At 32.6% G+C, this 25,811-nt stretch overlaps 1 protein-coding gene across 3 annotated transcripts in view; it reads left to right on the top strand.

Annotated features, from left to right (window-relative positions):
- The window catches only part of LOC143226776 (uncharacterized), a 53,736-nt gene that overhangs the window by 18,394 nt on the left and 9,531 nt on the right, over positions 1–25,811 (top strand). For all 3 annotated transcript variants that reach the window (XR_013014734.1, XM_076458175.1, XM_076458174.1), the window contains exons 9-20: positions 1,992–2,069; positions 9,132–9,242; positions 10,838–10,909; positions 12,769–12,905; positions 13,319–13,409; positions 15,327–15,399; positions 16,007–16,044; positions 16,800–16,890; positions 17,650–17,788; positions 22,381–22,482; positions 24,230–24,290; positions 25,517–25,552. Coding sequence is in view for 2 of the 3 variants with exons in the window: in XM_076458175.1 (XP_076314290.1) it covers positions 1,992–2,069; positions 9,132–9,242; positions 10,838–10,909; positions 12,769–12,905; positions 13,319–13,409; positions 15,327–15,399; positions 16,007–16,044; positions 16,800–16,890; positions 17,650–17,788; positions 22,381–22,482; positions 24,230–24,290; positions 25,517–25,552 (1,029 nt within the window). In the remaining variant the exon portion in view is untranslated. The remainder of the gene's footprint in view (positions 1–1,991; positions 2,070–9,131; positions 9,243–10,837; positions 10,910–12,768; positions 12,906–13,318; positions 13,410–15,326; positions 15,400–16,006; positions 16,045–16,799; positions 16,891–17,649; positions 17,789–22,380; positions 22,483–24,229; positions 24,291–25,516; positions 25,553–25,811) is intronic.

The following is a 25,811-nucleotide window of genomic DNA, read 5'->3' as shown; positions in this document are numbered from 1 at the left end:
GGATAATGAAATTTAGAAATTAACCTATTTTCTATGTAGAAACAAACAAATTGGCACATTTTCATTTACATAAGGTCTGAATAAAACAACATATGAATCAAGATTTACATCTATTTATACTAAAGTTGTACAAAAATGTTTAGTAGTGAGCAGTTTTTCAAGATTTTCAACTTTAAGTAAGTCACTTTCATGTAAGTCTCTTATCATGTTTTCGTTATACGCTCCCAGGTCACAAAAGCAAAGTTTGAAGAGAAAAATAGGTTTTTTTCATTTACTTTAGGAATGAGCAATTGGGAAATAACACTTTCTGCCCAGGAACAATAAAAAGTTAATATTTTGTTTCATAGTGTTATTCTTATATACTCTTCCAAAAAAGAAACGCAAAAGGCAAAATTTGAGACAACTTGTTAACAAGTTTATTCCGGGTAGTTCTGTATGACATGTGTGAAACTTTGCACATTCACTGCTGAACATCTAAAGTCTACAAAGGTGAAGTCCATGTTCACTAGTTGAAGTTTAACGTCACTCAACGTCAATAACGAGTATGCCCCCCGTGAGCATCAATAACTGCTTGGCATCTCCTGCCCATGGAAGCGATGAGATGACGAATCACATCCTGTGGAATGGCTGTCCACTCAGCCTGCAAAGCTGCTGCAAGCTGAGGTAGAGTCTGCGGTTGAGGTTGTCGCCATCGCAGACGTCAGTCCAACTCGTCCCAAAGATGTTCGATGGGGTTTAAATCTGGTGATCTTGAGGGCCAGGGAAGAACGTTGATGCTGTGGTGTCTCAAGAAGACAGTGGTGAGTCGGGCTGTGTGAGGATGGGTGTTGTCATGTTGAAAAACTTCATTGACATTCACCATGATGGGCTGCACATGGGCCTAAGAATCTCGCCGACAGTTGCGTATGGTTTGATCTGAAATCCTACGCAGCCCTGGTATGGTTGAGGCAGTAGACATTGCAGTGGTGGTCCTATCCCGAAGGTAACATAACTGGATGTAGCGATATTGTGCGGGCGTGGTCACACGAGGTCTGCCAGATCGTGGACGGTCACGAGTTGATCATGTTGTTGGTGATGATTCCATAGCCTTGTGATGGTGCTTTGGTGGACATTCACAGCTCTGGCAACATCTGATTGAGGTTCTCCTGCTTCCAACGACCTATGGCGTTGTTGCGTTGTGCTTCAGTCAGTCTTGGCGTAACTGTATTGCTTGTCGGTGGCTTAACACTGAGCTATGAAAACTGAGAACCCGTCACTTTTATTAGGAATTTTGCACATGTTGCACTTGCAGAACATGCAGATCTCTCAAACAAATTTATTGGACACAAATGCGTTTTGGTGAAAAATTTGTTGTTTTCCTCCGTTTTCAAAGTGCACAACTTTTATTGTCATTTTGGTCTGACAATCAGTGACTTAACACGTGTAACATCACATACTCTGAACTTGTAACGTTATTACATATATTTCTCTTTAAAATAAAAAAAATATCCCTTTTGTGTTTCTTTTTATGAATAGTTTCTAATGGAAAGAATGACAAAATATTCACTTGCCCTAATACATTTGCACAGTACTGTACATCACTGACCATTCAGTGAAAATTATTGTCATTGTTCAGTATGGTACTGTAATTAGAAATGTAAGCTAAAAATATTTGAATTATTAATTTATACTGCTAATATAATTTTTTAAAGGAATTTTACACGTGTAACATTTGGCTCATAAGTTCTGTTATTTTGATGTTGTAGCTTGCAGTTGTTAGCAATTTTCATTTGGAATATGTTGTGTAAATATGATACATATGTGTGGTGCAGTGATAAAAATAAATAATGCAAGTCATATGTTTGCTTGCTTAGTTTGTGTAACTATTTCAAAATGTGGCTGTGTTCTGGCAATCATCACATTTCAGAATGTCTCTTGGTTTATACCTGCTGAGATGTAATGGTTGAGTGGTTAGTTTATTTCTGAGTACAGTTGTCATAATTGCTTTATAGATTACATCCTTAGAACAGAGCTGGCTCGAACAGCAAAACGCAATGGAACCTCTTCAACAAGAACTTGAAAAAAATAAGGTAAGTTTTTTTTTTTGTACAATGTTTCGTTAAGATAAGTTTTATTCCAAGATTAAAATAACACTGTTAAAGCAGTTAAGAATGGTTTATTATATTTAGTCTTATCTATATATTTGTTATTAAAGTTTTAAGATGAAGTATTATAGAATATCATAAAAATATTATTCAATGTGTAATGAAAATATTACTTAGCTAACTGCTCACAAACTGAAGTTTTGTTTTATAAACGTTTTTCCTTTTTTCTGAAGTGTTTTAACAAGAACACATAGTTAATGAAAAGTAAAAGTTTTTACTGTCAAAACTATTACTAGATGTAAACCCACTGCCAGTTTTTTTCAGTGAACAGCTTCTGCAGTAGCATTAATAAATTATTTCGCTCTACTTACATTATTGCAATTTGAAATCATCTGTACTCCATTTTGTATTTACGCTTCAACAAGAGTTTTGAATACCAACAGCAACTGTCCATTTGTAGCTGGTAAGTAAGCTGTTTTAAGAATCTTCTGTGTATCTCAGCCTTGGCATGAAGAGTTATAATTATCAGAGATTGAAGAGTGATGCTGGTAGTAGTATTTAAATAAAAAAAAAAACAAGCAAATTTGAAATTAATATACAGTAAAATGTATGTAAAATATAAACCTAGTAACTGACAAAACAGAAATTTGCCAAAACAGCCTGTGTATAAGTGTACCAGTATATAAAAAAAGTAACAAAAAATCAAAGAACATATATTGCTGTACTTAAAAAAAACTGCTTAAATTAGTACTAACTAATAAAGACTACAGTAATCAGTTCTTTAATTACCTTACTTTATGCTCAAATGACATAAATTTCTTGGTGTCATTATGTGTTAAACGAGGGTTCCTACTAACTTCTCTGAGAACCTTCCTCTTGGTTCTCTCTAAAATTTTGGTGGAGCATCCGGAATGAGGGAGGTTAGTAGTTGATCCTGTAAGCTTAAACTTGGCAATTATGCTTTGAACAGTAGATTTTGGCATATTAAGTTGTGTAGCAATACCGGAAAGAGACACACAAGACTTGTATTTTCCAATAATTCGGTTTTTTAAATCACTGGACAGTTGTTTCCTGTTCTCCATGATGACCAAGCAAATAATGATGGAGACAGTGCTAAATTGCTGGAAGTACATTTTTTGCTGGCTGAATTCCAATAATTATGAACCCAATGTCTAGTTCTGGAATGGTATAATGTAGTTTATTTGCCAAACAAAATAAAATTTGTACAGGAATATCAGTTTTATCACACATTCTGAACTGTATGAACACTTTCTGCTCCTCCTATTTTTGGTTATTTGTTTATAAACAGTTTATTTGTCATTTAATTTACATAAAAATTTATGTAGGTGTGTGTTAGTATAATATTTATAATATATTCTACGTCTAATAGCCTAATTGTGATACTTTTTAAGTTATGGGCAAAAAAAACACTTGGGACACAGGGGTACAAACCCTTTCTGTCGTAACTGTATAAATAAGCGAGTTGACAGGTCAATGTTACTTCTGTCTTTGTACCCTCCATTCCTTCCAGTGACTCCCCGAATCCACTTCCTTCTGCCCTGCCTTCTGGCATCTGCTCAGGCTTACTTTATTCAGCCCTAAGATGCAGAAAAATTTTTGTGTTCACACCCTCTATCACTAGAATCTATGTATACCTGCTCACTTGAACCAGTGTAGGATCCATGAAGGTGGATGGACCTCCTTCTAAAAAACCAAAATGGCATGGTCGTAAACTAAAGGGTTCTCTATTCAGTTCTACTCCACCTAACTGAAAATGGCCACTTTGAGACAGTAGAACTGTCGAGGTTTCTGTTCTAATGTTGATGACATTAAGGCCTTCATTGATTCCTATCGTTCTTTTTGGCTTTTTTCACAGGAAACATTTCTGAAATCTGCCAATACAGTGATCTTTCAGCAGTTTTCTTTGTACAGAAATGACAGGTTGTGTGATGTACGAGTGCATGGAGGGGTTGCACTGCTATTTGAACAGCATGTGTCCACCCTGTCTTTGCCACTCTACACCTTTGAAGGCCATACCCATCTATGTTTCCCTTGGTCGTACTGCTACTGTTTGTTCTTTCTGCCTGTCTCCTGGAGAGACTTCTGATCAGTTACATCTTAATGCTTTTGATTTTTTGTGGGCACCACCCTGCAGGGGATTGTTTCTATATTGATTGAAGCTCTTGGATCACAACCTTTCTCTCTTCAATACTGGTTCTTAAACTTATTTTCTTCACATTTTCCCTCTACTGTTGCAAACGGACTCTGTCGAAAACTTTCATAGCTTTTGCCAGTCATCAAACATGAGGTTTATTAAGTGGCAGCTTCAGACTGCCCTCCATCGTTTATTAAAGTGGACCCCAGCAAACTGGTTTAATCTTTTCTTTCTTCAAAACTTTTTGCATGCACTTTTGCCATCAATGGGGTATACACCCTGATTCCAAGCTTCATCTCAGTGATCTTGTTTTTCTCATGGTCCCTGAGGCAAAGTTCTTGGGTCTTATTTTTTTTACTATAAGCTGACCTTCGTTTCTCACATCAAACAGCTGTGAGTCAGATGTACAAGAGCATTGAACACTCTCCTTGCCCTCCTTTCCACGTCTTAGGAATTGGATTAATGTTCTGTACTTAAGATCTGTTGTGCCGTCATTAGCCCCAAATTGTTCTATAGGTTTCTGGTTCTGCCAGGACCTTGATCTTGAAGATAATGGACCCAATTCACCACTTAAGTCTTCAGCTCTGCTGGAGGTTTTCATTACTTTTCCAGTCTGCAATTTTTATACTGAGACCCACAAACCTCCTCCTCACTTCTATCATTTGTAACTTTCTTTACAGTTTGCCATTAAACTTTGATTCTTACCACAGCATCCCACCAGGGATTGTGTTTAATTTTCTCAGCATGCTATGCTCTTTTGGAAAAGACAATCTGCCTTCTTCCTTTTGGTCTTTGTATTCAAACACAGCTGTTTTAGTTGGGTGTGTTATTGGATGACATTGCTGTATCTGTTGGTCAGCCCATCTTGTCTTGACTTATTACCATCCCCACCTGTGACCTTTCTTTGAGTCATCTGAGGAAAGCAGATACTCCTAATTGGAAGTACTTCTTCTCTTTGCTAAACATCTTTTGAACAGTTCTTTTCTCATTCATATGGATGGTTTGCAGTCAGATGACTCTTTGGGATCTGCCATGTTTTTGTATGGCTTGGTGGTTGTCACAGAATTCCCTGTACAGTTTCTGTGCTCACTGCTGAGTTGTATGCCATTTTTCTTGCTCAGGATCATGAACAAGCTATACAGTACACAGATTTTATTACTTATGCTGACCCTTTCAGCTTTCCACTGGTTCTGGAGTCACTTAGCATTATTTCTTACCCTGCTTTTGGCAATATTCAAATTTTTCTCTATCTTCTATTCATATCCAGTTCTTCTTGATATCCAACCACGTCAGTATTCTCAGGAACAAGCTTGCTAATAACACAGCTAAGTCTGTCTACTCTGGTGCCATCTCAGCCTTGCCTGTCCTGTATTGAAGACTCAGCTTCATGCTGGCTGGCAGTCAACTTGGAACGAGCAACATCATAAGTTTTTCCAGATCAAACTTCTGTGTTCTTTGGCTGTCTTGATTTTTGTTTTCTTTAAAGATTGGAAGGAAAAAGTTATCTTAAGTTGGCTATGCATTGGTCATAGTTTTTTAACTCATCATTTTCTTTTATCTGATATTGATTCACCAATGTATAGCCTTTGTGACACTCAAGTCACAATAGCCCACGTTTCATTGTCATGTTGTTATGACCATGAGCAATGGCACCATTTTTAATACCTTTTCTTCTATGGACGTACTTCTGACATTGGACAGTGTCACCATCAGTGATAAGCTTCTTCATGTTTTTAACTTTTTACAGGTCATTGGTCTGTACAATTTTATTTAAATCTTTTATCTGAATTTTGGAGATTGTTTTCCTTTAACTTGACTTATTTTAACATTTTATAATCAATTTTTCTTTTACATTTTTTACCAGTTGTTTGGCACATAGCCTAGTTACTCTGTGCCAATAAATGCTTCAATCAACCAACACAAAGTTAACAAATAATCAAATCTGAAGTGTACAAGTAACTTAAATCAGGTGAAGTGCACATCATCAAGTTAGGCCTAAGCAAACAAATGTTCATACAAAGTCAATGACAATTTTAATGTAATTTTAAGTCTAATTAAATCACTGAATGTATCTTGTACACTAAAAGTGTTTTGGGCACAACCATTTTTTGTCTGGTTAGTGTAGATTCTCGAAAACTGAATACAAATGTAAGCCTATACAGGCAATGCTTGAGTTTACCTTTGAACCAAAGGCAACAATAATGTTTACTGACTGTAAAATGTAGGTTGTACATGTGATAACAAATACAAATGTAGGTTGTTAATGATACAGGCTGTACATGTGATGATAAATACAAATAGATATTGTTAATGATACAGGCTGTACATGTGATAACAAATACAAATGTAGGTTGTTAATGATACAGGCTGTACATGTGATAACAAATACAAATGTAGGTTGTTAATGATACAGGCTGTACATGTGATGATAAATACAAATGTATATTGTTAATGATACAGGCTGTACATGTGATAACAAATACAAATGTAGGTTGTTAATGATACAGGCTGTACATGTGATGATAAATACAAATGTAGGTTGTTAATGATACAGGCTGTACATGTGATGATAAATACAAATAGATATTGTTAATGATACAGGCTGTACATGTGATGATAAATACAAATAGATATTGTTAATGATACAAATGTAGGTTGTTAATGATACAGGCTGGCAAATGTATATTGTTAATGAACATGTGATGATAAATACAAATAGATATTGTTAATGATACAGGCTGTACATGTGATAACAAATACAAATGTAGGTTGTTAATGATACAGGCTGTACATGTGATAACAAATACAAATGTATATTGTTAATGATACAGGCTGTACATGTGATGATAAATACAAATAGATATTGTTAATGATACAGGCTGTACATGTGATAACAAATACAAATGTAGGTTGTTAATGGTACAGGCTGTACATGTGATGACAAATACAAATGGATATCGTTAATGATACAGGCTGTATATGTGATGACATACAAATGGATATTGTTAATGATACAGGCTGTACATATGATGACATACAAATGGATATTGTTAATGATACAGGCTGCACATGTGATAACAAATACAAATGTAGGTTGTTAATGATACAGGCTGTACATGTGATAACAAATACAAATGTAGGTTGTTAATGATACAGGCTGTACATGTGATGACAAATACAAATGGATATTGTTAATGATACAGGCTGTACATATGATGACATACAAATGGATATTGTTATAATTTTGAATAATAAGTTTAAGAACAAGATAAGACTTGTATGTATTTAAAGTGTGTTGTTGAATTTAGTGACATTTTTGTGTCTACCTGTGTGTGTGTGTGTGTGTGTGTGTGTGTGTGCATTTCCCCATATCTTGCTCACTATGCCTTTTCCATTTTTTGGGTCTTATCATCTTGCTCTGTGTAGCACAAATATCTTGCCAAATTTGTTATAATATATTTTCCTAAGGTGTTCTCTGAAGAAGGAAACTTGATTTGTCTGCTGAGGTTTCATTTGCCAAAAGTTGATGACAGAACTGAGTTTCACTGGCTAAACTAAGATATGTTTACAAGTGAAAGTGAATCCAGAACTGAACCCTTACTATTGTTGTTCAGTGTAACAGCTCTTGTGGCATCACATCATAAAGAAAATCAAAGTAGTTCATCATGTGCAGTTTAAGTAACATTCATATTTGTTAAATCTCTTCTTGTCATTTTAAATTTGCTAATAATTAATTAAATATGTAGTTTAAACTTTAACACACTGACTTAATTTCTCTGTTACAAATACTGGATGTCTATATCATACAACAACATAGTTTGTAAATATCACATTACTGTGTGTGTATCATTAGTCTGAGCCAATTAAAGTACTGAAGTTGTAGCAGCCAACTGGGTCATAAAGAGTTACTTGTGACCTTGTATTGTGTAAACAACAGTGATTGTTTGAACAGCAAGCAACATGAGTCAATGATGAAGGCCTGCTATAATGATGTCTGCACTGTATATTTGCTGGAAGGCTGAATGCAGTGAGATATCTTCACTACATTTATCTGAGGGCTGTCTGTAGTGATGAGTCTACTCTGTATCTTTATTTGAGGGCTGTCTGTAGTGATGTGTCTACTCTACCTTTATTTGAGGGCTATCTGTAGTGATGAGTCTACTCTATCTTTATTCAGGGGCTTTCTGTAGTGATGTGTTTACTCTGCACATTTATCTGAGGGCTGTCTGTAGTGATGTGTTTACTCTGCACATTTATCTGAGGGCTGTCTGTAGTGATGTCTACTTTGCACATTTATTTGAGGGCTGTCTGTAGTGATGTGTCTATACATTTGCTTGATGCTATCTATAATATAGTGTCCACACTGTATATATTCTTAATGGCTGTTATAGTGAGGTATTTACACATTATATTTGCCTAAGAACTGTTGGTAGTGACATATTTACAGTGTGATATGTTTAGGTGCACTAATAGTCTTAAAGTTGAGAGAAATAGTTTAGTAATGGGAGAAAATGTAACAAGGAGTTGCAGTTTTAAATAATTTCTTACTTGACTGAGTTGAATAAATTAGACGTGATGTAGAAAAGATTGAAAGTCATCTTTATGAGTAATATAAGTAGGAGACGAACACACAGATTACTCTTTAGAACTCAACAAAGGCTATTTTGGGTAAACACCTAGTTATCCATTATATAGCTACCAGAATAATGTTACATCTTTCATTGTATGTATTTACATGTGCTCTTTGTCATTCTATCAAGAAAATCTGTAGAATATAACCTCTTGGTATTACGAAACCTGTACATTGTTGATCTGTTGTTTGCTGGTAACACTTGTTTCAGCAGCAACCATTAAGAAAACTCGTGTGTTTTCTGACTTTATTCTATTCACAGAGACAAAACACCCAGCTTCAAGAATTGATGGACAAATTTCAAAAGGAGCTTGATTCCAATAAAGATATGATATGTGAACTTCAACTGGTTTCCCAAGAAAAGCAAGAAGAGGTAATGGTTGGACATGTTTTTTTTGTTATAAATGTTTTCTTTATTAAGATATTTTCTCTCAGTTGAATGGTTTGTTTTACAAATGTATTTTGTATGTGTGTTTAGATTTCTCCTATCTAGTAAGGATCAGCTTACACTTATTACTTGATTACAGACACGTTCTTTCAAGTTCATTATACACTAGTTGTTTTATGTTTAGGTATGTTGTAACATGTTCATTATACTTTGGTGTTTGTATGTATGTTTAATCAGGGTCATCATATATACAATCTTTTATATAAAGTAGGTATGTTCTGTAAGGTTCATTGTACTGGTTATTTTTGTAAATATGTTCTAGGTTCATTAGACTGATTTTATTTTTTAGTGGTATGTTCTGTCAGTCCCATTATTTTCTGGTTTTATTTTTGTAGGTCTGTTCTACTAGGTTCATCACAGGTTTTTATCCTAAACTAATAGCACTAAAAGATCACAGATTTCTTAATTTAATGTACTTTACTTTACTCAATAGGTTTTCTAACTTTAGTAAGTAGGTTTTGTAATTTAATTTACTCTGTAGGTGTTGTTACTTAATTTAATTCACACACTAGCTATTTTAATTTACTCTATAGGTTTTTTTAACTTAATTTATGGATTAGATCTTATAATTTAGTTTACCCAATAGGTTTTGTAATTTAATTTATATAATAGGTTTTGTAATTTAATTTACCCAATAGGTTTTGTAATTTAATTTATCCAATAGGTTTTGTAATTTAATTTAATTTGCCCAATAGGTTTTGTAATTTAATTTAATTTGCCCAATAGGTTTTGTAATTTAATTTAATTTGCCCAATAGGTTTTGTGACTTAATTTAATTCACCCAATAGGTTTTGTGACTTAATTTAATTCACCCAATAGGTTTTGTGACTTAATTTAATTCACCCAATAGGTTTTGTGACTTAATTTAATTCACCCAATAGGTTTTGTGACTTAATTCACCCAATAGGTTTTGTGGAGTAAATATTGAATTTATGTTGAAGATGCTTCTCTCAAAAAAATACTGGTGAAAACATTATTATGAATTACTGTAATATTGATAGAAGTAAGAGCTATAAAGACATATAGATGATAAAGTAAACTTATATTTTAGACCAGAATCATTGCTTCAAAATGTATTGATATTACCATGATTAGATAATACCATATCTGTTAAGATATATAATCTGGTCACAGAATATTAATGTAGGAATTTGTCCTGATTTCATTATCACCATTATTTTCATGGTAAAATCTTGTATCTCCTGTAAATAAATTGAATTCTTCCTGAATATTCTATAGGTGGTTATGAAAATTCATCTCTGTTATTAGTGAAACACTACTTATGTTAATTGAACTCAATATTTTGATTTGAGATAGTACAGTTTTTTCTGTATTGTTTACATAAAAGGAATTTTTAAAACATAGTTCTTATTTTTGCAGAAATAAAATTGTAGAATTCATAAAGACAAAACTAGCAGGACTTGCAAAAACAATTTTGTTTAATACACAATCTAAGTAATGAGGTGTTATTGTTTGTTTAAAGTGTTCATGTAAGATAACCGTGAACTATTTCTTTACAGAATAAGATTCTTACTTCACAAGCAGAGAAATCTGAAACTACAGTTGTTAGTCTAGAAAGAAAAATCAGTGAGGTAACAACTTTGAAATCAAATTATTTTTAGTTGAAAATATTTATGTGCAGTAAAATAAAACCATTGTAAAAACACCTCCTGAAATAGAAATACATTTTTTCTGTCTAGCTATGTTTTGAGCATCTGTTCTTTTTGTTAGATAAAATAAATTTGTTTATGTTTCAAAGCTGTATTTTTAGAGTGATTCATTTTGTTACTTTGACCTTCCAATGGTGTATGAATTCAATTTCTTTTTCTCTCTTTTCAAGATTGTGTTTAAGCAACTTGTTGAAGAAAAACCTTGTGATATTTTTTGTTTGATTTTAGCTATTTGAAGCTATGACATGTTAGTGTGTTATTTATCTGGTTGACATAAAAAAATCTGAGATGTTCTGTTTTCAAGACCTAGTACAAGTATTTCTTTGTGAGTGTTAAGTGTAATTGTATTGTAGGCAGTTAAAAGGTTAGAGTTTTGTCTCATAAAATCTATTTCAATAACATACTGGCACAATTTGGAAATCTTCATTTTACAAGTACATATATTTTTAGACTGAAGTAATAAAATTCCATATAGGACTTCTTGTTGGTATCTGTTATACCACCCCCCACTAGTACAGTGGCAAGTCTACGGATTTACAACACTAAAATCAGGGATCCGATTCCCCTTGGTGGGCTCAGCAGATAGCCCGATGTGACTTTGCTATAAGAAAAAACACATCTATTTTTACAGTCGGAGATGTGAGTAACTTTGGAAAGAAAAAAGTAATTATGTAGAAATTATGGACAAAACCTGAATGTATTTACAATAAGTTTTAATCTGATAAATTGAGAAAAAAGAAGAGAGAAGAGTGGTCTGTAATATTTTATGACATCCAGGTATAAACACACAAAAATATGATGGTTTTATGTCATGCATATGGTTTTCCTTCATGAAATAGCAGTTGTGATGATGGATAATAAACACAATTGTGTAAGAATTATTTCATAAGTTTTTTCCTAGATATATCACTCATAAGTATATGACATAATTAAGAATTGAATTATTACATTAATTATATTACCACAGGAATTCTCACCTGAAAGTGACATGTTTAGACGAAGACTTTTATTTACCTCTTTAACATGGAATCATATTTACCACCTGACAAGTAAAAGAGGTGACCTGTTTTGTTGGAACATGATGTTAATAAATGAAATACTAATGATATAAATATTTGTTTTCCATTGTGGAAGAGTAGTATTTAATATATCAGTTAACTTAGTCAGTTTTTAAAATTATAAAGTTTTATAAATGCAGTAAGTGTATTTGTTACGCTTTTTTTTTTGTAAGGGGGCAGGATCTAAATACATTATTATATGGGTTTTCTGTAATTATTCAGTCTATTTATTAATTGTGTACAGTGAGAACTACGTGAGGTAAACAGTTGTGGAATAATAGAAACTAACATCATAGGTTTGACCATAGTTGGTGGCACTATTAGTACCTCTCTATGTGACCACTTTTCATGATTATAATTATTTTCCACCTATGAGGAGGAGTAATCATTGTAGTTACATTGATTATTCTTGTATGTCATGTTGGTATATTGAATGTCTTGTACATGGGTATGTCATGTTGGTATATTGAATGTCTTGTACATGGGTATGTCATGTTGGTATATTGAATGTCTTGTACATAATATTCTTCACATAATTCAATCTAAATTAGTTGAGAAAACTTATGACATCAACCTTCTGCATGTCACAAATCTCAACTGATAACGTGGTGTGGTTCCTATTCTTTTCGGATAAGAAAATGGTTCAATAATTTTTGGACACCCTGTTGTTATTTTTCCTACTATTTTGGTATGTTTTAATTTTTTCCTTTGTTTTGTTTACAGCTTACTGAGGAGCTAAGCTCAGCTAATAGAGAAGTTGCCAACCTCCAAAAAACTGTAGAAAAACAAGAATCTCAGATCTTTCAGTTAGAAACAACTAAGAGTCAATTGTTGACTGAAGCTGAAATGTGGAATGATAGGTAAGTGAGATTATGTTGTATTTAGATATAGTTGATCAGTTGTTGACTGACTCTGAAGTGTAGAATGATAGGTTAGTCAGATTAAATTGTACTTAAAAGTAGTTGATCAGTTGTTGACTGAGTCTAAACCATAGAATAAGTCAGATTAAGTTGTACTTAGAAGTAGTTGATCAGTTGTTGACTGAGTCTAAAGTGTAGAATGACAGGTAAGTCAGATAAAGTTGTATTCAGGAACAGCTATTCACTTAGAATAGCAGAAATGAATTGGAACGTGAACCTTGAAAAATGTTTAATGTGTAGGTACAGCATATTCTCATAACACATATTGCATTTTCTATAGCAATGAAAGTGTTGAAGTTATCACTGTTATATGGTGTTTAAAATCAAAACTTGTATCGGGATGCTTATTTCAGAGTGAACGAACTCTCCAAGGAGGTAGAAGCTTTCCAAGAGAGAGAGAAACAATTGGAAGAGGCTCTTAGTTCCAAATCCAAAGAAATGGAGGTTTGGTTATGTTTTGTTTAAATTTTGTCATACATTTAACAAAGCAGCTAGTGCATGAGATAGAAGAACAATATTAATGTTGTAGTTGTGCATTAGTTATATTGTTTAAAAATTTGTACTCAATACTAGCCATCCTCACCAGACTTTATCCAATTGTTACTTGAACACAGGGCTGAAGTGCAGCTATTTTTAAATAGAAATAATCAAATCATAGTCTTGTGATCTTGAGGTTGTTTTGTGTATGGTGCTCTGCATCGTGAATATGGTAAATGTGTGTATGGTGCTCTGCATTGTGGATATGGTAATTGTGTGTATGGTGCTCTGCATCGTGGATATGGTAATTGTGTGTATGGTGCTCTGCATCGTAGATATGGTAATTGTGTGTATGGTGCTCTGCATCGTAGATATGGTAATTGTGTGTATGGTGCTCTGCATCGTAGATATGGTAATTGTGTGTGTGGTGCTCTGCATCGTAGATATGGTAATTGTGTGTGTGGTGCTCTGCATCGTAGATATGGTAATTGTGTGTGTGGTGCTCTGCCCGTAGATATGGTAAGATATGGTGCTCTGCAACGTAGATATGTGTGTGTGGTGCTCTGCAACGTAGATATGGTAATTGTGTGTGGTGCCCGCACGTAGATATGGTAATTGTGTGTGTGGTGCTCTGCAACGATATGGTAATGTGGTAATATGGTGTGTGTGTGGTGCTCTGCAACGTGGATATGGTAATTGTGTGTGTGGTGCTCTGCATCGTGGATATGGTAATTGTGTGTGTGGTGCTCTGCATCGTGGATATGGTAATTGTGTGTGTGGTGCTCTGCATCGTGGATATGGTAATTGTGTGTGTGGTGCTCTGCATCGTGGATATGGTAATTGTGTGTATGGTGCTCTGCATCGTGGATATGGTAATTGTGTGTGTGGTGCTCTGCATCGTGGATATGGTAATTGTGTGTGTGGTGCTCTGCATCGTGGATATGGTAATTGTGTGTATGGTGCTCTGCATCGTGGATATGGTAATTGTGTGTATGGTGCTCTGCATCGTGGATATGGTAATTGTGTGTATGGTGCTCTGCATCGTGGAAATGGTAATTGCCTCTGTGTTATTGCAGCTGCCACTCAGTCTTAGCTGTACAATGAGTGGCTTCTATTTTTTGTTAGCCATCAAGACGTTTTCTTGTTGTGTCTCACTCTAGTGCTTTTATTGCATGCATTTTTTTTGTTTGTAAATGGTAATCGTGCTTATTTTTCTATTCTTGACATTTTACTCTGACACACATAATCAGCAGAAATGTTTATCATACTAAACTTCTCTCCCAAAATTACTTGTGCAAAATTTCATGGTATTAACTTCTCTGTTCTTATAAAAATGTTAACCTTGTTTGTGAGTAGACACAACATCATTTGATGGAGTTTTGTTATGACACAACAGCAGCACACCTCTATAAAATACCCATACATTTTTCTAATGTCATTTTCACTTAATTCAGACCAAAAATGGGGTTACATCTTCTGTGGGAAACACACTGGATTACCAAATTTTCATTGGCACTAAAAATATTACACTATTCTCTATCTGTAATACTATTGTAGGTGCAGAAAGGTGCAAACAGACAGACACAAACCTAGCTTTGGAAATTAGATTAGTATATTATGATAGTTTATATCTGAAGTTTTAGATTACAGATATAAAACTACCTTTCTAAATACAAAGTGGTATATCATGGATCTCCATTTCATTTGAAAGATAATTTTAAACAGACTAAAGTCTGGTACTTTGAGTGAAATATTAAAAGACAATGTCAGTTTTTATCAGGGCTTTGTATGTGACTTCCCTTGGTTTATTTAAATTAAATTATTTTTCAGAATTTGTGTTACTATTAACCTATAGATAACTTTTAATTCTGTTTTATGTTATAGGTTGTAAAGAAGACACTTTATGAATTACAGCTCATAGATAAGTTGTTGATGGACGGATCTAGTGCTGTAGAAGGTGAGAAAAAATGCTCTTGTTTCATTGCAGTGACTATGCTGTTCAGAGATAATTAGAACGTTCATCTGAGTTAATTGTAATTTGTACTGTTTTAAGACATTAGTTTCTTTCCCACTGCAAGCGTGCAAACTTGTAGCCTTGATGCATTTTGATATGGATATTGTAAGGATGAATGTATGATTCACGTAGACACATCAGTAATATTGTAAGGATGAATGTATGATTCACGTAGACACATCAGTAATATTGTAAGGATGAATGTATGATTCACGTAGACACATCAGTAATATTGTAAGGATGAATGTATGATTCATGGACACATCAGTAATATTGTAAGGATGAATGTATGATTCACGAGACACAGTAATATTGTAAGGATGAATGTATGATTCATAGACACATCAGTAATATTGTAAGGATGAATGTATGATTCTCGTAGACACATCAGTAATATTGTAAGGATGAATGTATGATTCACATCAGTAATTGTAGATTTATGCATTTTGAGCAGATCTTATCCTAAAACCATTTATTATCATAAATTCTAACTTTGCAAACATGTTACGGATTTTGTTACTCATCACAATGTGACTTGTTTTTCTTGCAGTTGAAGAGAAGTTTGCTCTGATGGCAGATGTTACAAAGGTATGTTAGTTATTCCATTATTTGAATACAAGCTAACAGATCAAATGCTGCACACATATGGAAAGATAATAACAAAACATGTTATTTGGTGAACTTCATGAAATAACTGTCATCTTGTGGTTGTGGTGTGTGTTGTGAAACATCATATGACAGAGAATTGTAGTTTCAAACTGTACCATTCCTGCTAGGTAGTTGAAAGTTAGTTTATTCAAAAATGTTTAAGTGCCTTTAAATTTTTGAAATAGTTCAATATTGATTGGATTTTGTAAATAGCTTGGTTCAGGTTAGATGTAGGAAACAGCTCAGTAAAGATGGCATATATGTTGAAAACAGCTAGATACATATCAGATATGGGAAACAAAGGGATACAGGTCGTTTTTGCTAAGTTTAATCTACATAAAGTTTTTTATTTGGATTTAAAATAGTTCCATTTCACAGACTCACTATTACTGCTCAGTCTCTGAAATTTTTATTTAACAAAATAATGCTTGAGTTTTTGAATAACAGTTTTCTTAGCTTCCTTCATAGCATAATGTCCATAGTCAACAATTTTGAGTTGAATAATTGCTAATTTATCAGGCTAAAAATCTAAAAAAAAATTATTTGTATCTTCTGGTAGAGAGGAAATTAAGGTAGAAGTGTTTTTGCTTTTTGCACAAAGCTACACGAGGGCTATCTGTGCTAAGGTAGAATTAAATAAATTGTGTATACTTAGTACCAGTTCAGTAAACTTCAAGTTCGTGTTTTGTACACAGGCAAAAAAAGAAACAGAGGAAGCTATGCACGAGAACACAAGATTATCCATTGAATTAAGTAACGAAAGACAAAAAGTCCAGGAAATGGAAGGTCAGTAATAGTGTTTTGAAAAAGTATTGTCTGTATTGAGGTCGGTTATGAAACTGAAGATCTCGTGTTGTCTTGTTACTTCTTTACGTGTGTTGAGATTTGCTTATTTCTGTAAAGCATTAACCATTCAATTCATCAGGAAGTTGTTAGAGTAATTGTTGTTTTGGTTTGGCTAGAATTTAAATAACTACTGCAATAACCTATTTCTGTACCTTAAATAAAACCTGTGAATGACTATATTTTTATCAGTAACACTTTACAGTTTAATTACAAATTTTATCTTTAGTTTGTTGGTTTTCGTATATTGTATGTAGTTAATATAACACTTTACAGATTACATTAAATATTTTATTTTGAATCAAGTGGTTTTAGTTTTTCTTGTAAATAAGTTAACTGTTTTAATGTGTACATATTTGAGGTTAATTGACTGTGTTATTAACTGATTAGTAACTGTTTAAATATATAAATGTTTGAGGTTAATTGTCAGTGTTATTAACTGAGTAGTAACTGTTTAAATGAATAAATGTTTGAGGTTAATTGTCTGGGTTATTAACTGAGTAGTAACTGTTTAAATGAATAAATGTTTGAGGTTAATTAACTGTAAATTTATTGTTTTAATCTCTATGTGCTTGTATTTATTAACTATAAGTTCAGTTTCTTGTATCTGGTTGCTTGTTTCACTCCACTTAAGTAAATAACTCTGTGAGAGCTATTATATTCTGTTTCTACGTATAAGGATGAGTTACGAATTCTTTACAGGTACCCTGCAGGAGAAACTGAGAGAAGTAGACCAACTCTGGAGTGACTACAATAAGGCGTTACAGGATAAGACAGAAGCTCAGACAAAGTTAGATGTTTTAACTAGTTACTTTAAGGAGAAAGAGATGCAGTTACAGCGGTATGTATTCGAATGTTCACATTGTTGTAGTTTTTAACTTACAATACCTTTCACCAGATATCTGTTTGGTGTAAGAAAACAATACAAGTATCTCTATGATTGGCTTAGTGCATGGGTTAAAAGTATTGGACAAGTGAATGTATTAATCCACTGAAATGGTATTCTTGATAATATAGCTTAATGGATATCTGATCAGTGTGGCATGTTTTCTTGTATATAGAAAGTCTGAAGAAGTTTATGTTAACACACTCGGTCAGTTGGACCAACCATGTGACCTTTTTGTACTTATATAAAGTCTTTATAGATTTGATACTACTAACTTTTTAATATCTTCATAAAATATGGCAGTCTTTCAGTAAACATTGTAAGTATTTCAACAAATAATTATATATTTTACTGAAGTATTTTTAATAAACTAAAATAAAAATTTGTCCATCAAGATACTAAGTATTTGTTTTGAATAGTCTATGTACAAAGTGATTTTCATGTCAAGATTAAAAATGCTTTTCCTTATCTCAAAATTATTAAATATAATTTGGGTAATCTCTAAAACCTCTTAAACACATTTTAAATGTTTATTTTCAGAAAAATGTATGTTTTGTCTATTATTTTCTCTTCCCTAACTTTATACAGGATTGGTCATTTTGACTGATTTTCACTCCCTCTCTAGGTAGTAGTGAATTGAATAATTTTTATTTAACTAAATAATGCACCAAAGAACATGGTCTAGTAACATGCAAAAATCTGGCAGTTTTCCTTAACATTCAAAATTTTTCTGTTTTTCTAACTATATGACTAGAATCATTACAAATTCATCCAAGTTATTCATTTATTTTTACATAGGAATGAATCTTTTACTTTGAATAAAATTGATGATATTCTGTTCTGAACATATCTTTATAAAGCATATTATTTGACAGATGAAAACCTTGGCTTTCTATTGGATATAAATAATATATAATTAAACTAAAGAAAGAACTGTTAATAAATCCTTAAAGAGAGGATGTGACAGGTAAGTGTGAGAGGAGATGCCTGATTTTCTGTTTCGTAGCATTCTGACTAAAAATTGAAGGCTATAAAAATTATGGTTTGTTTGGACAATGACAGTTTTCATAGTGAGTAATTTACATTAGTAGTTCTTTTGGGGGTTGTTACAAAAAGTAGAAATGAGAAGAGCTACTTAGAGAAAATGTCACAGGAGTCATACTAAGGGAAATTCTTAAAATGTGATATGAGTCATACTAAGGGAAATTCTTGAAATGTGACATGAGTCATACTGAGGGAAATTCTTGAAATGTCACAGGAGTCATACTAAGGGAAATTCTTAAAATGTCACATGAGTCATACTTAAAAAAATTCTTAAAATGTCACATGAGTTATACTGAGGGAAATTCTTAAAATGTCACATGAGTCACACTGAGGGAAATTCATAACTATTGTATTATAAAATTAAGAGTTTAAAACTTGTATACTATTAGAATAGGAGTTATAAAGTAAAAGTTTGTGCCACACTAATTGGTATAACATAAAATAGTTTCATAAAATTTTGAACCTTGTGTCACGTGCAGTAAATGATACCAAGTGCAGGAGGGTTAATCAGTATTTTGGTTAGGTTGTGTAGAAAGGCTTTTGTTGTGTGAATGGTTTTGTATGACTTGATTTGTAACATCTATTTGGAAGATATTTCTGTGGTAAAACTTTCTTATCTGTCTCTTTTAGAGAATACTAGATTTACTGGTTAAGTTGTATTCATCAATATTTTATTTAGATATTTTTAAGACATTAAAGTATTTCAAATGAAAAATGTTACTTTCATATTTACTGCCTTTATTGCAAGTAAGTAGAATGGACGTTGTTGATCATATTAATGTTCAACATGTAATTTAGTATTAGGATGATCATTGTTAAAGCACTTCATGAACTTTCTCTACAAATAATCGAGTATTGTCTATAATACTCTGAAAACAACATTCTTCAAGCCAGCATCTTGCAAGATGACATTGGAACTAACATGTGAATGATGGAGTCAATCTGGTCATTGTTGAATGAGTGTTTGAAATAGTGGTTTTGAAAACGTCTCGTTACTTTCATGTTGGTACAAAAGTTAATATTTGTTTCATCTGTGGAATGTTGGTATAATGGAACCCTGTATAAAAACTAGTACAATATTAAAACCTTTTATATCTTTAGAGAACTTAAAATTAGTTTTTATATTGCATGCATTTCTTGTCAATGGATCCAACAAGTTAACTGAAACTCCTACAAGTTCATGATCGTATTTTACTGTGTCAAACATCGTGAGTTCTTTATGAATTTTAGGAGATCCATATGGAGATCCATACCAGAATGAGAACCAACTGATTTTATTTTGTATTCTTAGTCAGTTACTATGTTACTGTTTTTTTAATTTTGATAAGTATCTTTGTAGTTTATCTTTAGTTTTAGTTGGGTGTTTATGTAGTTCCATGAACTATCATTTAAGATTTATTTAATTTTATTAACATAACCTATTTAAAATAACCCCAAACATCACATTTTATAATAACTATATTTATAATATTTATCTAACCTTTTAGTGACCTAAAGTTCCTTTTTTTTATGCTAATAGTTGTTTTTTTTACCAGAAATATAATCATTAAAAGACATTAAAGCAACACCACACACTTGATTTTTTATTATTAAAGGATTCATTATTTTCCTTCTGTATGCTTTGTTCAGACTGTTGCTACAACAACTGTTCAGTTTTTATAAATAATCCATACTCTTCGGACGTTTTTGATGGAACAATAACTTTAAACTGTGGACCAACACTCATTTTCCAATGTCACTTAAACCATAATTGGAAAAATTAAAATTTACTTGATCTGTAAAAACCATCTTTATTTATTTGTCTTAAGATTGTTAATTGTTTAAATGACCATTCCTATGTTTTACTAGGATTTTGTGATTTATCCAATTAAACAGATGACAAAATTCTTCTGATTTAACTTCCTTTTGTTTTTAGTTCATGTTATGTATTAGTAAAAGTAAACTAAAGTCTTGGAGTTTTCATATATTGGCTTTTTCACTTATGGTAATGTTTGTTCAATAGCTCACTTCCATTGATTCATAATATCAATTGAGTAATATTTATAAAATATATGCATGAATCTAATTTCACTTGTAAAACTGGTTGGGTGGTGGTAAATTAACACACTAATTAACCAAACCACAACAACGTGAACTAGCATGAAGTTTCATACTCATAGTTGAAAAGTTAATCGTTGAAAGGTGATTTGGATAGCTTGTACTATTGAATAGAGTATTGACTATGCTAGTCTGAAGTCCTGGGTTTATGATCCAGTCCAAAGTGTCTTTTCACTTATCAGCTTTGTTGTTTACAACTTGTTTTTCCAACAATGAAAATTGTTCTCTTCACTGTCATTTGTTGCTTTGTTTTCAGTTTTCACTGTATTTCAAAGTTTATTAGTTGCCTCTTAAATTGTGAGTACTGTTTTAAATAAAAGAACTTTGAGAAAGTTACTTTGATGTTAACAAGTTGTGTGTTATGCTATATCTTTTAACATGTTCCAAAAAATATAAATCCAGCTTATTGTCTTAATAAAAATGTAACTTTTGTGTTTTCTAAACAATGACAAAGTGAAATGATTATATCAGTTAATGATAACATAAGTAATTCTTGATGAGGAGAAACCTTCCTTAAATATAAATGTATCTCAGAATGGCTGGTATGGGTATTAACCCTTTTATTAATAAAGCAGAGAACAACGTTTTGACCTTCTTAGGTCATCATCAGGTGACATCTACATCCCGCATTATGGACTAATACTTCAAATTTATCAATAAACACTATTTATAGTCTTTGTACCTTGGTTACAAGTCTAGGTTTTCAAAGTTAGGGATGCTAAGTGGTCCATATTTAGTTTATCATGAACATAAAATTTGCCAATTAGTAAATCTAAAAACTGAAGGACAAACAAGATAAAGTTAATACAGCTGAGATACACACTGGTGAAGTAAGCCTTTCCTTGTGAAGAAGATTAGATATATAATAAACTTATGACGTCAATGCTACACCACTATACAATTCAAATTGTTAGTAAACACCCTACTACATTTAACACATCATAAACTTCAAATCATCAACTGTCACCAAGACCATATATAAGGCAATACAGTACATCATAATATTAACCTAATAAACAACCCTCTTTTCCAAAAATAACCCCAAAACAGGACAATAAAACGTTTAATGTAAATACAGTCTAATTAACTTAAATAATTAGAACCTATTTCTTCATAACCACTAAACTAAAACCTCTGGCTTCCCAGGTCACTCCTAGGCCTGCATTTGAAATAATCAGTTGAAACATACATACAAGCTTTGGGACTGAGCTTCATTCCACTTTAGACAGATTTTTAAATAGGATAGCTCACAACATCGTGTTAATATATTGCTAACACTAAAAGGTTCAGCATTAAACAAACTTCAGAGTTGTATCAAAAGTAAGTTTCTCATACCAAACAATTTAAACTTGTAAGCAAGACCAGATTTGTTCTGTGTGGTTTAATAAAGCTGTTTCATTAACCAGGGAACTTGGAGCTCAGGAAGTTATGAGACAGAGAAAAGAGAAAGATGCATCATCCGCTGAACGTCACATGGCTCTTATCGAACAAGAGAATTCTTCTTACAAGTAAGAATGTGTTGTGTGACACGTCTTTTTGTAAACTACATATATTTCTGTTTCAGGTTTGAGTATAGTCTTACAGTTAGCTTGATGTGGATTAGAAAGTTTAAAGTTTAAGTTATAACACTGCTGAAGAAGTTCCATACATTTAGATGTGGATGTTTTGTTCCTGCTTTTCACTCCTGGGGTACATAAGAGATGGCTGTGCATGAATCCTCTGATTTGTGTCTTGGCTTTTTCACACGAGTTGATTAAGGTGCTATTTTGATTGGGAATATCAAATTTTTAAAAAAGTCTGTGAACAAAGGGTGAGCATGTTTGGTGTGATGGAGGTGTGAACCCAAGAGTTGACATTGGGTGGTGATGATAACTGCTTTCCTCTAGTCTTACACTGCTAAATTAGGACTGGAGAGTGCAGAGACTTCATGTAGCTTTACATGAAATTCAAACAAACAAACCCATCTGTACTCCCATTTGGATCAAGATCAGTTTCTTTGTCCAGATTGTTCTTTACAGTGTTATGTAGCACATCATAATTCCCTCTTTCAGAGGCCTTCTTTCTTTTTTAATGTTCCTTTAAAAATATACTGTTTACTTAATAAATGATTATAGAGTGAATAAACACAGCTTGTAAATTAATTAAATGAAAGATTAATGGTTGTACATACATAGTTTGAAATAAATTTAGATCTGTTCAAGACAAAGTAAGTTACCATATAAAAGTAGTAACTTGATTGTTACAAATGTTCACCTCTAGTCTTCTTGTGAAACTGAAGCATCGTAATGTAATTAACTACACTAACCAACAAAGAAAAGCATATTATACTAGAGTGGCCTTTTAAGTTACTGCTTATATTGTAAATTCCCATTGAGGAAGACTCCATCTTAATACAATGGACCTGTGTAGCGTATATATATATAATGAGACCCAAATAGCAAATGCAATGTGGCGCCATCCATTGATTGACGTTGTAAATAAACTTCCTTAAAAGTTTCACATTTTAGGTATTCCAGATTCAGACAATTAAGAAAAAATAACTACAGTATGTACGAAAACCATTTCTTTATAACAGTGTGATATGAATACTATGATTCTTGATGACGAAAACCCACTTGAAATGAAAATGTATTTTGGAATGGCTGGTATGGGATAAGCAGAGAATGTTTCAACCTTCCTGAAGATAACCTAGCAAGGTCAAAACATTGTTCTCTGCTTATTAATAAAAGAATACTATGATAAGTAATTACTACCACAAACAACCACCCATAAAGTATAATTTCTACTGGCACACATGACAGTAGTGCTTTCATGTACATAAGTACACTGAGTTCAATAACCTGATTTTTCTGTCACTAATTTGATCAAAAACGATACTTAACAATAAATTTTCTAATACAGTCATTAATAGGAAATTAAGAAATACTTGTACTGAATATTGGAGAAGATAATGTTTATCACAGGGATAATCAGTACAACTAAAGCCTGTACTCGCATATCTCTATTGAAGCCAGGTCCCTGAGCGAAATCTCACCCTTCAAATATTCCCCCCCCCCCATACATGACTTTATTAAAAACAGAACATAAACTGTATGTATTTCAGGAATGGTAATGGTATGATATTCCCCTCTGTATTATTTTAAATGTTGAGGTACATGCGAAGGGACAATTAATCGAAGCTACTTAAGTTTTATATCTATGTTGTGCTTTTTAAATTGTGGATTAAAAATGTTAATATTTTTTTCATGTGCACAGGGCCCAGTTGGCAACAATGAAACAGGAAATGGATGAAACCCAAAGAAACTCTAAGAACCAAGTGAGTTTTATTTCAACTTGTTGAACTTTCAGAACTTCTTGTAACTTACAAGAATTTGTCGTTAAATGTAACTCAGATTTCTAGAAACGGATCATTTCATCTGATGTTTACTTTGAACATGTAAAACTGTATGAAGAGTATGCATGACAGAAATAGTTCACTTATAAATATTTGATTATTGTTTCAGAGGTTAAATAAATATGAAATTACAAGTTCAGTGTAAACTATATTAATGTAATATTTTTCAAAACTTGGCAAGTGTGAAGCAAAAAAATTTTGAAGTTGATTAATTGTATTTTATATGTTATTTCTCAATTGCTTATGTTGTAAAAGTACAGAAAGTGGTCATTATTCCCTTCAAACTTTGCTTTTATGACCCGGATAATGCAATTTAAAAATTAACCTATTTTCTATGTAAAAATGGTCAAATTTGCACATTTTTATTCACTTAAGGTCTGAATAAAACAACATATAAATCAAGATTTACATGTATTTATACGAAAGTTATACTAAAATGTTTAGAAGTGAGTAGTTTTCCAACATTTGCGACTGTATTGTAAATCACTTTCATAAATATAGTCTCCCATCATGTTTTCGTTATACACTCCCAGGTCACAAAAGCAAAGTTTGAAAAGAAAATAGGTCTTTTCCATTTACTTTAGGCATAAGCAATTGGGAAATAATACTTTCTGTCCAGGAACAAGAAAAAGTAAAAATGTTGTTACATAGTGTAATAAACGAGAACAAAAGGCACCATAATAGGAATTAGAATCAGTACATAGTGGAGAAATGAGTTAGAAAATATGTTATAATTTTTGTTAAATTTATTTACCTTGTTAACGTTTTTGGAAATTGATGTAAAGACTTGTATGGACTTAGTTTTATTAATATCCTGAAACTCGAGTATTATCTTATTAACCTTGAATATTGTAGCAGCTAGAAGATAAAATATATAGCTGTCAGCTGTTTAAGTAGAACAATTGGTGAAATATGTTTAAAAAAACATGTACTGACTTTATATAGCTATATTATTTTGTTTAGTGTTTTTCTCGGCTAAATGGATTTCTTATATTTTTTTTTTACATTTTAGGGAGGTAGCATTTACATAAGATATGAAAGCTAGTTTTTCAAGTAATGTTCCTTATTGCAGAAAATTTTTGTATTTTTTTAATTTATGTGGTGTCATAGAACTTATCAATTGTTGTCTTTTTCTGTCATGTTTCCAGATAGCTGCTGAAGAGAAGAAAGCTCATGACAACTGGGTAGATACACCTTAAGTTTATCTTGTTAGTTAAATACACCTTAAGTTTGTGTACTGTTAGTTGGATACACCTTAAGTGTATTTTATATTTGTAAAATCGGCTCGTTTGGGTTGAGAAAATTTTTTACACCACTTCATCTTGGATGTATGAGGCTGCACTTTGTTCCATTACTACAATGTGAGTGCAGGCGGATCTCTTTGTGCCTCCAAAGGAATTGTTCTCAAATCACATGAAAAGTCTTTTGACTTCCATGGTTAAA

Source organism: Tachypleus tridentatus, chromosome 9 (assembly GCF_004210375.1).
Source record: "Tachypleus tridentatus isolate NWPU-2018 chromosome 9, ASM421037v1, whole genome shotgun sequence".
Classification (NCBI taxonomy): Eukaryota; Metazoa; Arthropoda; class Merostomata; order Xiphosura; family Limulidae; genus Tachypleus; species Tachypleus tridentatus.
The sequence above is the reverse complement of the archived record's forward strand: the minus strand, read 5'-3'. Positions and strand labels throughout refer to the sequence as shown.